The sequence below is a fragment of the Hyla sarda genome, unplaced genomic scaffold, assembly GCF_029499605.1.
Source record: "Hyla sarda isolate aHylSar1 unplaced genomic scaffold, aHylSar1.hap1 scaffold_173, whole genome shotgun sequence".
Taxonomy (NCBI): domain Eukaryota; kingdom Metazoa; phylum Chordata; class Amphibia; order Anura; family Hylidae; genus Hyla; species Hyla sarda.
The window spans coordinates 131456-148724 of record NW_026608371.1 but is presented as its reverse complement, the minus strand read 5'-3'; the positions used below and the strand labels follow the sequence as shown (position 1 = coordinate 148724).

At 49.5% G+C, this 17269-nt stretch overlaps 1 protein-coding gene across 1 annotated transcript in view; it reads right to left on the bottom strand.

Moving 5' to 3' along the window:
- Positions 1–9593: 9593 nt before the first annotated feature.
- The window catches only part of LOC130312787 (uncharacterized), a gene marked incomplete in the record, with an annotated part of 19327 nt that continues 11651 nt past the window's right edge, over positions 9594–17269 (bottom strand). The window contains 4 exon segments of the mRNA XM_056552602.1: positions 9594–9776; positions 15657–15777; positions 15995–16095; positions 16181–16325. Of these exon segments, the coding sequence (XP_056408577.1) occupies positions 9673–9776; positions 15657–15777; positions 15995–16095; positions 16181–16325 (471 nt within the window).

Genomic DNA, 17269 nt, shown 5'->3' with positions numbered 1-17269 from the left:
CTCTTATACTGATCATTATTATCCCATAGGGACCTATAACACTGTACACACTGATCTCTTATACTGATCATTATTATCCTATAGGGACCTATAACACTGCACACACTGATCTCTTATACTGATCATTATTATCCCATAGGAGACTATAACACTGATCACACTGATCTCTTATACTGATCATTATTATCCCATAGGGACCTATAACCATAGGAGACAATAACACCGCACACAATGATCTCTTATACTGATCATTGTTATCCCATAGGGACCTATAACACTGCGTACGCTGATCTCTTATACTGATCATTGTTATCCCATAGGAGACTATAACACTGATCACACTGATCTCTTATACTGATCAGTGTTATAGTCTCCTATGGGATAACAATGATCACACTGATCTCTTATACTGATCATTGTTATCCCATAGGAGACAATAACACAGCACACAATGATCTCTTATACTGATCATTGTTATCCCATAGGAGACAATAACACTGCACAGAGTGATCTCTTATACTGATCATTGTTATCCCATTGGAGACAATAACACTGCACACACTGATCTCTTATACTAATAATTATTATCCCATAGGGACCTATAACACTGCGTACACTGATCTCTTATACTGATCATTGTTATCCCATAGGAGACTATAACACAGCACACACTGATCTTTTACACCGATCACTGCAAAGCCATGGCTTTGCATTGATCAGTGTTATCGGCGGTTGATTGCTCAAGCCTGGATTTCAGGCTTGAAGCAATCAATCACCGATCGGACGTGCAGGAGGCAGGTAAGGCTGCGTCCTAGCTGATCAGGACATCCCGATCAGCCCGACTGAGCTGCTGGGATACTTTTCTTTTCTTTTTTAGACATGGCGATCAACTTTGATCGCCGTGTCTAAAGAGTTAATGCCGGACATCTGCCTGAACTGCGATGCCCGTCATTAGCTGATAGCAGCTGGGCCGTGCGGGTATGATGCAAATGATCCGTATCAACCCGGTGTTCTGCAGCAAGGGGTTAATATCTCATGGGTGGAGGGTCCAACACCAGGCACCCCCAACAATCAATAATGGCGGCATATACAGTAAACAGCTGGCAGCAGACAGCTATATACATATATATACAGTGGGGCAAAAAAGTATTTAGTCGGCCCCCAATTGTACAAGTTCTCCCCCTTATAAAGATGAGGCTGTAATTTCCATCATAGATTATAACCTCAACTATGATTTTATGGATTTTTTTCTCATTCTGTCTCACATTGTCTGATTATTAAAGAATTTATCAGCAAATTATGGAGGAAAATAAGTATTTGATCAATAAGAAAAGTTCATCTCAATACTTTGTTATATCCCCTTTGTTGGCAATGACAGAGGTCACATGTTTTCTGTCTTCACAAGGTTTTCACACACTGTTGCTGGTATTTTGGCCTCATGCAGATTCCATGCAGATCTCCTCTAGAGCAGTGATGTTTTGGGGCGGTTGCTGGTCAACATGGACTTCCAACTCCCTTCAAAAGTTTTCTATGGGGTTGAGATCTGGAGACTGGCTAGGCCACTCCAGGACCTTGAAATGCTTCTTATGAAGCCACTCCTTCATTGCCCGGGCGGTGTGTTTGGGATCATTGTCATGCTTAAAGATCCAGCCATGTTTCATCCTCAATGTCCTTGCTGATGAAATGAGGTTTTACATGGCCCCATTCATTCTTTTCTTTACACGGATGAGTTGTCCTGGTCCCTTTGCTAAAAAAACACAACGAGTTATATGACATTCTCCCAATACTCCCAATTCTGGATCATCCAAATGCTCTCTAGCAAACTTCAGACCGGCCCGGACATGTACTGGCTTAAGTAGGGGGACAAGTCTGGCAATGCACGATTCGAGTCCCTGGCGGTGTAGTGTGTTACTGATCATAGCCTTTGTTACTTTGGTCCCAGCTCTCTGCAGGTCATTCACTAGGTCGCCCCGTGTGGTTCTGGGATTTTTGCTCACTGTTCTTGTGATCATTTTGACACCACGGGGTGAGATCTTGCGTGGAGCCCCAGATGGAGGGAGATGATCAGTGGTCTTGTATGTCTTCCATTTTCTAATAATTGCTCCCACGGTTGATTTCTTCACACCAAGCTGCTTGTCTATTGCAGATTCAGTCTTCCCAGCCTGGTGCAGGTCTACAATTTTGTTTCTGGTGTCCTTCGACAGCTCTTTGGTCTTGGCCTTAGTGGAGTTTGGAGTGTGACTGTTTGAGGTTGTGGACAGGTGTCTTTTATACTGATAACAAGTTCAAACAGGAGCCATTAATACAGGTAACGAGCGGAGGACAGAGGAGACTCTTATAGAAGAAGTTACAGGTCTGTGAGACAGAAATCTTCTTGTTTGTAGGTGACCAAATACTTATTTTCCACCATAATTTGCTAATAAAATGTGATTTATGGATGTTTTTCTCATTCTGTCTCATAGTTGAGGTTATAACCTATGATGGAAATTACAGCCTCTCATCTTTATAAGGGGAAGAACATGTACAATTGGTGGCTGACAGGATTTCAAGAGCCATGCCATGGGTTCCCCCAGAGGACGGGGATCTCCTCAATCAAGGCCCAATCTATCAGCAGGTCCAGAACCTGTAGATAAGGGTCCGGCCCTGACTCAGGTCTTTTTGGAGAACACATGGCCTGGCTATTGGAAGCCTTCTGGGCCAGGCGGGAGAGACAATGGTGACTAGGGCCCTGTCCTTCTTGATTTCCCTCAGGACTGTCTGATGGATGTAAAAGCGTAAAAGTAAACCTCTCTGTCATAAAAGGGAAATTCATCCACCCCCCTAAGAGACTGTCCCCCGAACAAAGGAAATGAGACAGATTCACCTTCTTGTTTCTTGCAGTGGCAAAAAAGGTCGTCCCCTCTTGGTGACCCCATAGACTGCAAAACCAGATTGTGAAAGTTCGCAGGTGCCCTGGTTCAGATAATCTGCCCTCACATTCTGCCTCCTGGGGGTGACTGACTGGCAGGAAGCAGAGATGGATTTCTGCAAACCTAAAAATGAAGTGGGCTATTCTCATAGGTGACGTCAGGGCCCCCCTGGGGGTCCACATAGAGGTGCTGTCCAACAATACCCTCACACCTCTCCCTTTAATACCCAGAAGAACTTGCGCTAGAGCAGGGGATATTGCCCCAAGTTCTGCCAACTGCCCGAGGACTGATCAGAATAAACTTGTCCTCACTGATCCAAGGAATTTCCATCGAGAGACTCTTCATCCAGCCCGACAGATTGTATAGTCTCGTGTGAGGGGAACTGGCGGATCTGTCCTGTAGGGATAAAGCCCAACCCTGAAGCCCCCCAAGAGTGTTAACTGGTACTGCAGGGATACATGCCACCCTAAGACCCAAAACCGATGATTAACCCTGGCCCATCAGTTCCTACAAACCTTGAAGTCTGGCAGGAAGACATTGGGGGACATTTATCAAAGTACCGTATATACTCGAGTATAAGCCGACCCGAGTATAAGCCGAGACCCCTAATTTCAACCCAAAATCCCAGGAAAAGTTATTGACTCGAGTATAAGCCTAGGGTGGGAAATACATCATCCCCCCCCTGTCATCATCCAGACCCGTCATTAACATCCTCATCATCCCCTTGTCATCATCCCACACATCCCCCCTTCATCATCCCCTTGTCATCATCCCACACATCCCCTTATCATCCCACACATCCCCCCTTCATCATCCCCTTGTCATCATCCCACACATCCCCCCTTCATCATCCCCTTGTCATCATCCCACACATCCCCTTATCATCCCACACATCCCCCCTTCATCATCCCCTTGTCATCATCCCACACATCCCCCCTTCATCATCCCCTTGTCATCATCCCACACATCCCCTTATCCCACACATCCCCCCTTCATCATCCCCTTGTCATCATCCCACACATCCCCTTATCCCACACATCCCCCCTTCATCATCCCCTTGTCATCATCCCACACATCCCCCCTTCATCATCCCCTTGTCATCATCCCACACCCCCCCCCCCTTCATCATCCCCACCCCCCTTCATCATCCCCACACCCCCCCCCCCTTCATCATCCTCTTCTCATCATTCGCCCTCAGTGGTCTTCAACCTGCGGACCTCCAGAGGTTTCAAAACTACAACTCCCAGCAAGCCCGGGCAGCCATCGGCTGTCCGGGCTTGCTGGGAGTTGTAGTTTTGAAACCTCCGGAGGTCCGCAGGTTGAAGACCACTGCGGCCTTCAACATCATCCAGCCCCCTCTCACCCCCTTTAGTTCTGAGTACTCACCTCCGCTCGGCGCTGGTCCGGTCCTGCAGGGCTGTCCGGTGAGGAGGTGGTCCGGGCTGCTATCTTCACCGGGGGCGCCTCTTCTCCGCGCTTCCGGCCCGGAATAGAGCCGTTGCCTTGACAACGACGTATCTGCGTCGTTGTCAAGGCAACGTGACTATTCTGAGGCCGGGCCCGAAGCGCTTAGAAGAGGCCTCCCCGGTGAAGATAGCAGCCCGGACCACCTCCTCACCGGACCACCTCCTCACCGGACAGTCCTGCAGGACCGGACCAGCGCCGAGCGGAGGTGAGTACTCAGAACTAAAGGGGGTGAGAGGGGGCTGGATGATGTTGAAGGCCGCAGTGGTCTTCAACCTGCGGACCTCCGGAGGTTTCAAAACTACAACTCCCAGCAAGCCCGGACAGCCGATGGCTGCCCTGGCTTGCTGGGAGTTGTAGTTTTGAAACCTCTGGAAGTCCGCAGGTTGAAGACCACTGCGGGTGGGGGAGTTCACTCGAGTATAAGCCGAGGGGGGTGTTTTCAGCACGAAAAATCGTGCTGAAAAACTCGGCTTATACTCGAGTATATACGGTATTTAATAGGTTTTTTTTGCTTAAAATTGTTGCAAAAAAGTCGCACTTGCGACTACTCTTTTTTTTGATTGTTCAGTGTCCTAAGCAAAAAATAAATAAAAATCTTGCTTACCAAAAGCAAAAAGTGATTTTTGACTTGCAGTGGTCAGAGATTTATCAAGTGCGAAAGTCGCAAAAAAGTCGCATCGCATGAAAAAACTTACTAAATTTACTCCGGCTCAGACCTGGAGCAGAAAAAGCCAAAACCAAAGCAAAAAGAGAAACATTGCTTACGTGAAAGAAACTTATCCACAGGCTGAAAGCAGCTGATAAACAAGTCGCACATAAGCAAAAAAATTGTAAGAAAAAAATAACTAAAAAAAGGAAAACATAAGCAAACATTGATAAATGGCCCTCATTGAGTTTTCCGGGCACCTTCAGTGATTCCTCCTGATTAACCTCCAAGTCTGGTCTCCAAGAAGTCTTCTCCGACCCCAGTACCTGAAGACGGGGTTTGTTCCAGCTCAATCTTTCTTCCATTGAGGTACGAGAACCACAACATCCTTCTCGTGGAGGAGACCTGAGATGATTTGGAGGACGCACTCGGGGCCTGAAGGTCTGGAATATCTTCAATATTTAGTAGAAAAGTGTGAAGGATCCTGAACCATTACTTCTCTTAGGACCAGCTCCCCCTGAGATTCCTTCTACCCTGAGGAGCCGGGGATTATATGGAGAGGAGCCCGGGATTATATGGAGAGGGGCCCGGGATTACATGGAGAGGGGCCCGGGATTACATGGAGAGGGGCCCGGGATTACATGGAGAGGGGCCCGGGATTACATGGAGAGGGGCCCGGGTTTACATGGAGAGGGGCCCGGGATTACATGGAGAGGGGCCCGGGATTACATGGAGAGGGGCCCGGGATTACATGGAGAGGGGCCCGGGTTTACATGGAGGGGGGCCCGGGTTTACATGGAGGGGGGCCCGGGATTACATGGAGGGGGGCCCGGGATTACATGGAGGGGGGCCCGGGATTACATGGAGGGGGGCCCGGGATTACATGGAGTTGGGCCCGGGATTACATGGAGTTGGGCCCGGGATTACATGGAGTTGGGCCCGGGATTACATGGAGGGGGGCCCGGGATTACATGGAGGGGGGCCCGGGATTACATGGAGAGGGGCCCGGGATTACATGGAGAGGGGCCCGGGATTACATGGAGAGGGGCCCGGGATTACATGGAGAGGGGCCCGGGATTACATGGAGAGGGGCCCGGGATTACATGGAGAGGGGCCCGGGATTACATGGAGAGGGGCCCGGGATTACATGGAGAGGAGCCTTTTCTTCCTGTCTTGAGACCAATCCAGGATGGCATCAAGGAAGGATCCAGATATTCTCCTTCAGAGGGAACCACAGATTTCGAAGTCGCCCCCTCTACTCCTTTATTTTATAGCAGCTGCACTAGGACGTCACCCACACATTCCAAGGTTACATTTCACCCAATGGAAGGACGCCATTATGGCTTTGCCTGGCTTAATTGGTGTTAATGATAATTTAAGTTCCCTTCTGAGGTGGGGGCAAAAATATGGCGGACATAAGACAGGACACAAACTCTTTGGTGTGAATGTTCCAAACCATCTCCAAATACAGTAAAATCTCCCCTAGAAGACCTCCCAATAGCGGACAGTGTTCTATTCCCCAGCAGTCCCCCCATAAGACTTAATATAGACTGCTCAAAAACCTAAAAAGGGAACATAAACAACACAATGTAACTCCAAGTCACTGACACTTGTGTGAAATCCCACTGTCCACTCAGGAAGAACACCGAGTGACAATCAATTTCATATGGAACAGACAACACGTGGAAATTACCAAGACACCCCAATAAAGGAGTGGTTCTGCAGGTGGTGACCACAGACCACTTCTCAGCTCCTATGCTTCCTGGCTGATTTTGGTCACTTGAATGCTGGCGGTGCTTTCACTCTAGTGGTAGCATGAGACGGAGTCTACAACCCACACAAATTGCTCAGGTAGTGCAGCTCATCCAGGATGGCACATCAATGCGAGCTGTGACAAGGTTTGCTGTGTCTGTCAGCGTAGTGTCCAGAGCATGGAGGTGCTGCCAGGAGACAGGCCAGTACATCAGCAGGACTGCTACCTCCGCCTTTGTGCAAGGAGGAGCACTGCCAGAGCCCTGCAAAATGACCTCCAGCAGGACACAAATGTGCATGCGTCCACAGAAACAGTCAGAAAGACTCCATTAGGGGGGGTATGAGGGGCCCGACGTCCACAGGTGGGGGTTGTGCTTACAACCCAACACTGTGCAGGACATTTGGCATTTGCCAGAGAACACCAAGATTGGCACATTCACCACTGGCGCCCTGTGCTCTTCACAGATGAAAGCAGGTTCACACTGAGAACATGTGACAGAGTCTGGAGACGCCGTGGAGAACGTTCTGCTGCCTGCAACATCCTCCAGCATGACCGGTTTGGTGGTAGGTCAGTAATGGTGGGGGGTGGCATTCCTTTGGGGGGGGCCGCACAGCCCTCCATGTGCTTGCCAGAGGTAGCCTGACTGCCATTAGGTACCGATATGAGATCCTCAGACCCCTTGTGAGACCATATGCTGGTGCGGTTGGGTTCCTCCTAATACAAGACAATGCTAGACCTCATGTGTCTGGAGTGTGTCAGCAGTTCCTACAAGAGGAAGGCATTGATGCTATAGACTGGCCGCCCGTTCCCCTGAATCCGATTGAGCACATCTGGGACGTCTCGCTCCATCTACCACAGACTGTCCAGGAGTTGGCGGATGCTTTAGTCCAGGTCTGGGAGGACATCCCTCAGGAGACCATCCCCCACCTCATCAGGATCATGCCCAGGCGTTGTAGGGAGGTCATACGGGCACGTGGAGGCCACACACACTACTGAGCCTCATTGGGACTTGTATAAGGACATTACATAAAGTTGGATCGGCCTGTAGTGGGGTTTTCCACTGTGATTTTGAGGGTGACTCCATATCCAGACCTCCAGGGGTTGATAATTTCCATTGATAATTTTTGGCGATTTTGTTGTCAGCGCATTCAACTATGTAAAGAGGAAAGTATTTCATAAGATTAGTTCATTCAGATCTAGGATGTGTTATCGCAGGGAGACCTTTATTTTTTTGAACAGTGTATTTGCACCCTCCAAATATGGGACATTCCCAATAGCGGACCAGGCTCATGTGCCAGCCCTACCTTGTACACAGGGCTGTCGTCATCAGGGGAATACAGCCAATACCCCATTAAAATGCCCAGGCTCCCGCTACACCCCCTACAGATGCCCCAGCACAGAAGAACGATGTTTAAACAGTAGTCTCTTGCTTCTGCACATCTGCCGGCCACATCATTCTCTTCCTCCCCCCCCCCCTCCCCACCATATCCCTCCCTGTGCCACATTTCCCCTTGTGCTCTCTTTCTCCCTTTATCACCCCCTGTGCCAAATTATCTCCCCCATCACCCATTGTGCCACATCACTTTTCCCTTCCCTCCTCCCCCTGTTCTTACCTGGCTAGCAGGCTCATGTGCAGGGGCTCTCAGCAGGTTTGACTTCTCCTGACATCCTCTGCGCTGCACTTACTGAGAGGCTGTGACCAGCGGCGGCTGCAGGCACTGATGTGTGACGCTCCTGACATCACTCATCAGTGCCTACAGCTGCCGCTGCTGCTCTCCGTCAGTGCAGAGGACCTTAGGAGAACGTTAAACGCGCTTAGAGCCCATGCACCTGAGCCTGCTGGCCAGGTAAGAAGAACAACAGGGGGATGAGGGAAGGGAAAAAGTGATGTGGGACACGGGGTGGGTGGATTGATTAAGCACAGGGGGAATACAGTGGCATGGGGGGGGGGATCAAGGGGAAATGAGACGGCACAGGGAGTAGGGGGAATAAAAAGGCACAGGGTATAAAGGGGGGAATGGAATGGCACAAAATGGTTCAAGGGGTGGAATGAAGTGGCATTGGAGGGATCAAGAGGGGGAAATAAAGTGATACGGGGAGTGATTAAACCGCACTGGGAGATTCTACTGCAATATCACTTTTTTATCATCTTTTATAGGTAATTACACCCAGGAACAAGTACAGGACAGTATTTGGTCATTTAAAAAGATTTGAGCCTTTTTCTCAATAGAAGACACCTCCCCATAGGGGACAGTTTTTCTCTGAATGTCCGCTATTTTATTACAGACAAACTAGGACAGGACGTTCTACATTCCAAGGTTACATTTCACCCATGGAAGGATCCCATGATGCATTACACCAGTTTTTTTCCAAAGTAGAGCAACTCCTGCTGTTTTAAAACTACAACTCCCAGCACGACTGGACGGCCAAAGGCTGTCTGGGCATGCTGGGAGTTGTAGTTTTGCAACAGCTGGAGGCACCTTTGTTGAGAAACTCTAGAGAAGACCCTCAAACATCATACCCTGAGGTTCCCTACTGCTCTTAATGTTCATAGTGGTCCAGACCCCTTTAACCAGTAGGTCAGTCTTTTACCAGGAATAAGAGAGTTCCTTATTATCTCTGGACAGATGAGCGCACCCTACAGATAGGACCCCATTCTGGAGATCACAGGGTTTGGGGGGGGTTAGTAGTTCAAGAGTTCAGAGCCCCGCAATATAGATAAGTTTTAAATGCTGTAGTGCCCCTTTAAGGCTGCCATATTTTTTTCTAACGTACCGATCCTCTTATAATCAGACACCGGAGCGCGGGTCATGCAGTTAATAAATAGGTTTATTAAATATTACTTTAATGATAGCGATTCTTCCTTCAGGTGCTTGAGCAGATCACCGACGAGAAGATCAGCGCTCCACGTTCGCTACCCCGCACTTTGGCGCAGCTTTGACGTGACATTTATGTCGCTCTCCATCTGGTTGATCTGCTGCGTTATCTGTTCTAAGAGCACCTGGAAATACAGCAGAAAGAGTGGTTAAGGGGGAACTACAAGTCACAGCAGCGCCCCACTGACCCAAGACAAACCTGTGATGTACAGACCTGGTTACTCACAGCGCCCCCCATGGGCTGCAGAGGAGTCAGCTGCTATAAGGGTGGGGGGAGGAGGGTGTGGCTATACGGGTGGGGGTTATAAGATGGACGAGGACGAGGAGGAGTGTAGTTGTACGGACGATGAGGAGTGTAGTTGTACGGACGATGAGGAGTGTAGTTGTACGGACGATGAGGAGTGTAGTTGTACGGACGATGAGGAGTGTAGTTGTACGGACGATGAGGAGTGTAGTTGTACGGACGATGAGGAGTGTAGTTGTACGGACGATGAGGAGTGTAGTTGTACGGACGATGAGGAGTGTAGTTGTACGGACGATGAGGAGTGTAGTTGTACGGACGATGAGGAGTGTAGTTGTACGGACGATGAGGAGTGTAGTTGTACGGACGATGAGGAGTGTAGTTGTACGGACGATGAGGAGTGTAGTTGTACGGACGATGAGGAGTGTAGTTGTACGGACGATGAGGAGTGTAGTTGTACGGACGATGAGGAGTGTAGTTGTACGGACGATGAGGAGTGTAGTTGTACGGACGATGAGGAGTGTAGTTGTACGGACGATGAGGAGTGTAGTTGTACGGACGATGAGGAGTGTAGTTGTACGGACGATGAGGAGTGTAGTTGTACGGACGATGAGGAGTGTAGTTGTACGGACGATGAGGAGTGTAGTTGTACGGACGATGAGGAGTGTAGTTGTACGGACGATGAGGATGTAGTTGTACGGACGATGAGGAGTGTAGTTGTACGGACGATGAGGAGTGTAGTTGTACGGACGATGAGGAGTGTAGTTGTACGGACGATGAGGAGTGTAGTTGTACGGACGATGAGGAGTTATACGGATGATGAGTTATACGGATGATGAGTTATACGGATGATGAGGAGTGTAGTTATACGGATGATGAGGAGTGTAGTTATACGGATGATGAGGAGTGTAGTTATACGGATGATGAGGAGGAGGAGTGTAGTTATACGGATGATGAGGAGGAGGAGTGTAGTTATACGGATGATGAGGAGGAGGAGTGTAGTTATACGGATGATGAGTGTAGTTATACGGATGAGGAGTGTAGTTATACGGATGATGAGTGTAGTTATACGGATGATGAGTGTAGTTATACGGATGAGGAGTGTAGTTATACGGATGATGAGTGTAGTTATACGGATGATGAGTGTAGTTATACGGATGATGAGTGTAGTTATACGGATGAGGAGTGTAGTTATACGGATGAGGAGTGTAGTTATACGGATGATGAGGAGGAGGAGTGTAGTTATACGGATGATGAGGAGGAGGAGTGTAGTTATACGGATGATGAGGAGGAGGAGTGTAGTTATACGGATGATGAGGAGTGTAGTTATACGGATGATGAGGAGGAGGAGTGTAGTTATACGGATGATGAGGAGGAGGAGTGTAGTTATACGGATGATGATGAGGAGGAGTGTAGTTATACGGATGATGAGGAGGAGGAGTGTAGTTATACGGATGATGAGGAGGAGGAGTGTAGTTATACGGATGATGAGGAGGAGGAGTGTAGTTATACGGATGATGAGGAGGAGGAGTGTAGTTATACGGATGAGGAGTGTAGTTATACGGATGAGGAGTGTAGTTATACGGATGAGGAGTGTAGTTATACGGATGAGGAGTGTAGTTATACGGATGAGGAGTGTAGTTATACGGATGAGGAGTGTAGTTATACGGATGAGGAGTGTAGTTATACGGATGAGGAGTGTAGTTATACGGATGAGGAGTGTAGTTATACGGATGAGGAGTGTAGTTATACGGATGATGAGGAGGAGGAGTGTAGTTATACGGATGATGAGGAGGAGGAGTGTAGTTATACGGATGATGAGGAGGAGGAGTGTAGTTATACGGATGATGAGGAGGAGGAGTGTAGTTATACGGATGATGAGGAGGAGGAGTGTAGTTATACGGATGAGGAGTGTAGTTATACGGATGAGGAGTGTAGTTATACGGATGAGGAGTGTAGTTATACGGATGAGGAGTGTAGTTATACGGATGAGGAGTGTAGTTATACGGATGAGGAGTGTAGTTATACGGATGAGGAGTGTAGTTATACGGATGAGGAGTGTAGTTATACGGATGAGGAGTGTAGTTATACGGATGAGGAGTGTAGTTATACGGATGAGGAGTGTAGTTATACGGATGATGAGGAGGAGGAGTGTAGTTATACGGATGATGAGGAGGAGGAGTGTAGTTATACGGATGATGAGGAGGAGGAGTGTAGTTATACGGATGATGAGGAGGAGGAGTGTAGTTATACGGATGATGAGGAGGAGGAGTGTAGTTATACGGATGAGGAGGAGTGTAGTTATACGGATGAGGAGGAGTGTAGTTATACGGATGAGGAGGAGTGTAGTTATACGGATGATGAGGAGTGTAGTTATACGGATGATGAGGAGGAGTGTAGTTATACGGATGATGAGGAGGAGGAGTGTAGTTATACGGATGATGAGGAGAAGGAGTGTAGTTATACGGATGATGAGGAGAAGGAGTGTAGTTATACGGATGATGAGGAGGAGGAGGAGTGTAGTTATACGGATGATGAGGAGGAGGAGGAGTGTAGTTATACGGATGATGAGGAGGAGGAGGAGTGTAGTTATACGGATGATGAGGAGGAGGAGGAGTGTAGTTATACGGATGATGAGGAGGAGGAGGAGTGTAGTTATACGGATGATGAGGAGGAGGAGTGTAGTTATACGGATGATGAGGAGGAGGAGTGTAGTTATACGGATGATGAGGAGGAGGAGTGTAGTTATACGGATGATGAGGAGGAGGAGTGTAGTTATACGGATGATGAGGAGGAGGAGTGTAGTTATACGGATGATGAGGAGGAGGAGTGTAGTTATACGGATGATGAGGAGGAGGAGTGTAGTTATACGGATGAGGAGTGTAGTTATACGGATGAGGAGTGTAGTTATACGGATGAGGAGTGTAGTTATACGGATGAGGAGTGTAGTTATACGGATGAGGAGTGTAGTTATACGGATGAGGAGTGTAGTTATACGGATGAGGAGTGTAGTTATACGGATGAGGAGTGTAGTTATACGGATGAGGAGTGTAGTTATACGGATGATGAGGAGGAGGAGTGTAGTTATACGGATGATGAGGAGGAGGAGTGTAGTTATACGGATGATGAGGAGGAGGAGTGTAGTTATACGGATGATGAGGAGGAGGAGTGTAGTTATACGGATGAGGAGGAGTGTAGTTATACGGATGAGGAGGAGTGTAGTTATACGGATGAGGAGGAGTGTAGTTATACGGATGAGGAGGAGTGTAGTTATACGGATGATGAGGAGTGTAGTTATACGGATGATGAGGAGGAGTGTAGTTATACGGATGATGAGGAGGAGGAGTGTAGTTATACGGATGATGAGGAGAAGGAGTGTAGTTATACGGATGATGAGGAGAAGGAGTGTAGTTATACGGATGATGAGGAGAAGGAGTGTAGTTATACGGATGAGGAGGAGGAGGAGTGTAGTTATACGGATGATGAGGAGGAGGAGTGTAGTTATACGGAGGAGGAGGAGTGTAGTTATACGGATGATGAGGAGGAGGAGTGTAGTTATACGGATGAGGAGTGTAGTTATACGGATGAGGAGTGTAGTTATACGGATGAGGAGTGTAGTTATACGGATGAGGAGTGTAGTTATACGGATGAGGAGTGTAGTTATACGGATGAGGAGTGTAGTTATACGGATGAGGAGTGTAGTTATACGGATGAGGAGTGTAGTTATACGGATGAGGAGTGTAGTTATACGGATGAGGAGTGTAGTTATACGGATGAGGAGTGTAGTTATACGGATGAGGAGTGTAGTTATACGGATGAGGAGTGTAGTTATACGGATGAGGAGTGTAGTTATACGGATGAGGAGTGTAGTTATACGGATGAGGAGTGTAGTTATACGGATGATGAGGAGGAGGAGTGTAGTTATACGGATGAGGAGTGTAGTTATACGGATGATGAGGAGTGTAGTTATACGGATGATGAGGAGTGTAGTTATACGGATGATGAGGAGGAGGAGTGTAGTTATACGGATGATGAGGAGGAGGAGTGTAGTTATACGGATGATGAGGAGGAGGAGTGTAGTTATACGGATGATGAGGAGGAGGAGTGTAGTTATACGGATGATGAGGAGGAGGAGTGTAGTTATACGGATGATGAGGAGGAGGAGTGTAGTTATACGGATGATGATGAGGAGGAGTGTAGTTATACGGATGATGAGGAGGAGGAGGAGTGTAGTTATACGGATGATGAGGAGGAGGAGGAGTGTAGTTATACGGATGATGAGGAGGAGGAGGAGTGTAGTTATACGGATGATGAGGAGGAGGAGGAGTGTAGTTATACGGATGATGAGGAGGAGGAGTGTAGTTATACGGATGATGATGAGGAGGAGGAGTGTAGTTATACGGATGATGATGAGGAGGAGGAGTGTAGTTATACGGATGATGAGGAGGAGGAGTGTAGTTATACGGATGATGAGGAGGAGGAGTGTAGTTATACGGATGATGAGGAGGAGTGTAGTTATACGGATGATGATGAGGAGGAGGAGTGTAGTTATACGGATGATGATGAGGAGGAGGAGTGTAGTTATACGGATGATGAGGAGGAGGAGTGTAGTTATACGGATGATGAGGAGGAGGAGTGTAGTTATACGGATGATGAGGAGGAGGAGTGTAGTTATACGGATGATGAGGAGTGTAGTTATACGGATGATGAGGAGTGTAGTTATACGGATGATGAGGAGGAGGAGGAGTGTAGTTATACGGATGATGAGGAGGAGGAGGAGTATAGTTATACGGATGATGAGGAGGAGGAGGAGTGTAGTTATACGGATGATGAGGAGGAGGAGTGTAGTTACACGGATGATGAGGAGGAGGAGGAGTGTAGTTATACGGATGATGAGGAGGAGGAGTGTAGTTATACGGATGATGAGGAGGCCTGTTCTAATGGCAGTGGAGGAGGCAGCGCTCGCCCTCCACACCCTGTGGTTATCATGTGATTACATAACATCGGTTTAGTTGATTTGCCAATAAGGAAACAATGAGATTCCTGCTCCTCAAAGCGCTGCCGTCTGATTGGTCGCTCCGTGCAGCCATTACATTTTATCAAGACTCTATAGTGATGGTCAACAGCTCCCTCTACTGATCGCCCTATATACATGCACACTTAGCATTGAGAATAGATGCACGCTCACCTGAGAGGAGAATGCAGCTGCCGGACTCCTCTGGAGGTGTCTTAGCTCGGGGGACTGAACCATCGGTCACGTCTGATCCTTTGTCGGGAGCCCCCCATATACCCTCACACCCCCATAATCTGACAGGGCAGTATACGCCCCGTATTGTACATTCTGCTTTAATACCTTCACCTAACCTGTGGCTCTCCAATGCATGCTGGGAGTTGTAGTTTTGCAACTGCCATGATGTCATGGGTTGATGTGGGGGATGATGCACTAGAGCAGTGGTCCTCAACCTGCGGACCTCCAGATGTTGTAAAACTACAATCCCAGCATGCCCGGACAGCCAACGGCTGTCCGGGCATGCTGGGATTTGTAGTTTTGCAACATCTGGAGGTCCGCAGGTTTAAGACCACTGCTCTAGAGGTTCCATTCACCTACAGCAAGCAGACATCTTGGAAACCCAAGACAATGCGTTTCCAAGACGCGACATTCCCATTTATGTGTAATATTGGTCACTTTATGGCGCGGCTGTGATCTCCCCCAGTATTGTGCCCACAGACCCCCTGACCCTACGCCGGCCCCCTTTATACTCACACTGACATGGCGCTGACATGTGGAGAGCTGCAGATCCTCCCTGTGGTGCCCACCACCGCCACCTCCTGCTGGGGTACTCGCTGGCACACCTGCGGCCCGAGTCCTTCCTTCTGCAAGATTCCTGAAGGGAGAAGTAAAGAGCCATGTTCTTATCTGGGGGTCACAAGATCTCTGGCCATGCTGGGAGTTGTAGTTTGGCAACAGCTGGAGGCGACCCGGTATAAAGTAAAACCATACTACACAATCCACTGGTCTACATTAGACGTCTAGCTGTTGCGAAACTACAACTCCCAGCATGCCGGACAGCCAATGTAGACCACTAAGGATCCGATACATACAGGCCGCCCGCTCCTCCGCTCCCCCGCGTCTTCTGACATCTGCTCGTCCACCAGGGTCTTCAGGGAGACGCTTCCCTGCTTTATGGCCTCCAGCTCCAGATCTACAGGACAGGAGGAGCGGAAGAATTATGGGAGTAGTGTCAGATGGGGCGGATGATGGGTGAGTAGTACCCCCACACTCCTTACTGGCTCTCTCCAGGTGTCTGGTGACGTCCTGTGCCCGCCGCTCCAGGCCGCTCAGCCGGGTCTCTATGGCCTGAAGGTAAAGCTGATGAGCCGCCAAATCCTTCTTCAGAGAGTCCTTCAGCTGATGGATGGAAGACAAGGGACCCTGAGGGGAGGAACGAGACAACCTGAGAGGGCGAGGGGGGACAGAGGGAACCCCCCCAGAGAGAGGGGGCAAGGGACCCTGAGGGGAGGAACGAGACAACCTGAGAGGGGCGAGGGGGGACAGAGGGGCGAGGGGGGACAGAGGGGCGAGGGGGGACAGAGGGGCAGAGGGGGAGAGGGGGAGAGGGGGAGAGGGGCAGAGGGGCAGAGAGGGGCAGAGAGGGGGAGAGAGGGGGAGAGAGGGGGAGAGAGGGGGAGAGAGGGGGAGAGAGGGGGAGAGAGGGGGAGAGAGGGGGAGAGAGGGGGAGAGAGGGGGAGAGAGGGGGAGAGGGGGAGAGAGGGGGAGAGAGAGGGAGAGGGGAGAGGGAGAGGGAGAGGGAGAGGGAGAGGAGAGGGAGAGGGAGAGGGAGAGGGAGAGGGAGAGGAGAGGGAGAGGGAGAGGGAGAGGGAGAGGGAGAGGGAGAGGGAGAGGGAGAGGGAGAGGGAGAGGGAGAGGGAGAGGGAGAGGGAGAGGGAGAGGGAGAGGGAGAGAGAGAGAGAGAGAGAGAGAGAGAGACCCTGAGGGGAGGAACGAGACAACCTGAGAAGGGCGAGGGGGACAGAGGGGACCCCCCCAGAGAGAGAGGGCGAGAGGGACCCTGAGGGGAGGAACGAGACAACCTGAGAGGGGCGAGGGGGACAGAGGGACCCCCCCCAGAGAGAGAGGGCAAGAGGGACCCTGAGGAGAGGAACGAGACAACCTGAGAAGGGCGAGGGGGACAGAGGGAACCCCCCAGAGAGAGAGAGCGAGAGAGAGAGAGAGAGGGCGAGAGGGACCCTGAGGGGAGGAACGAGACAACCTGAGAGGGCGAGGGGGACAGAGGGAACCCCCAGAGAGAGAGAGAGAGGGCGAGAGGGACCCTGAGGGGAGGAACGAGACAACCTGAGAGGACGAGGGGGACAGAA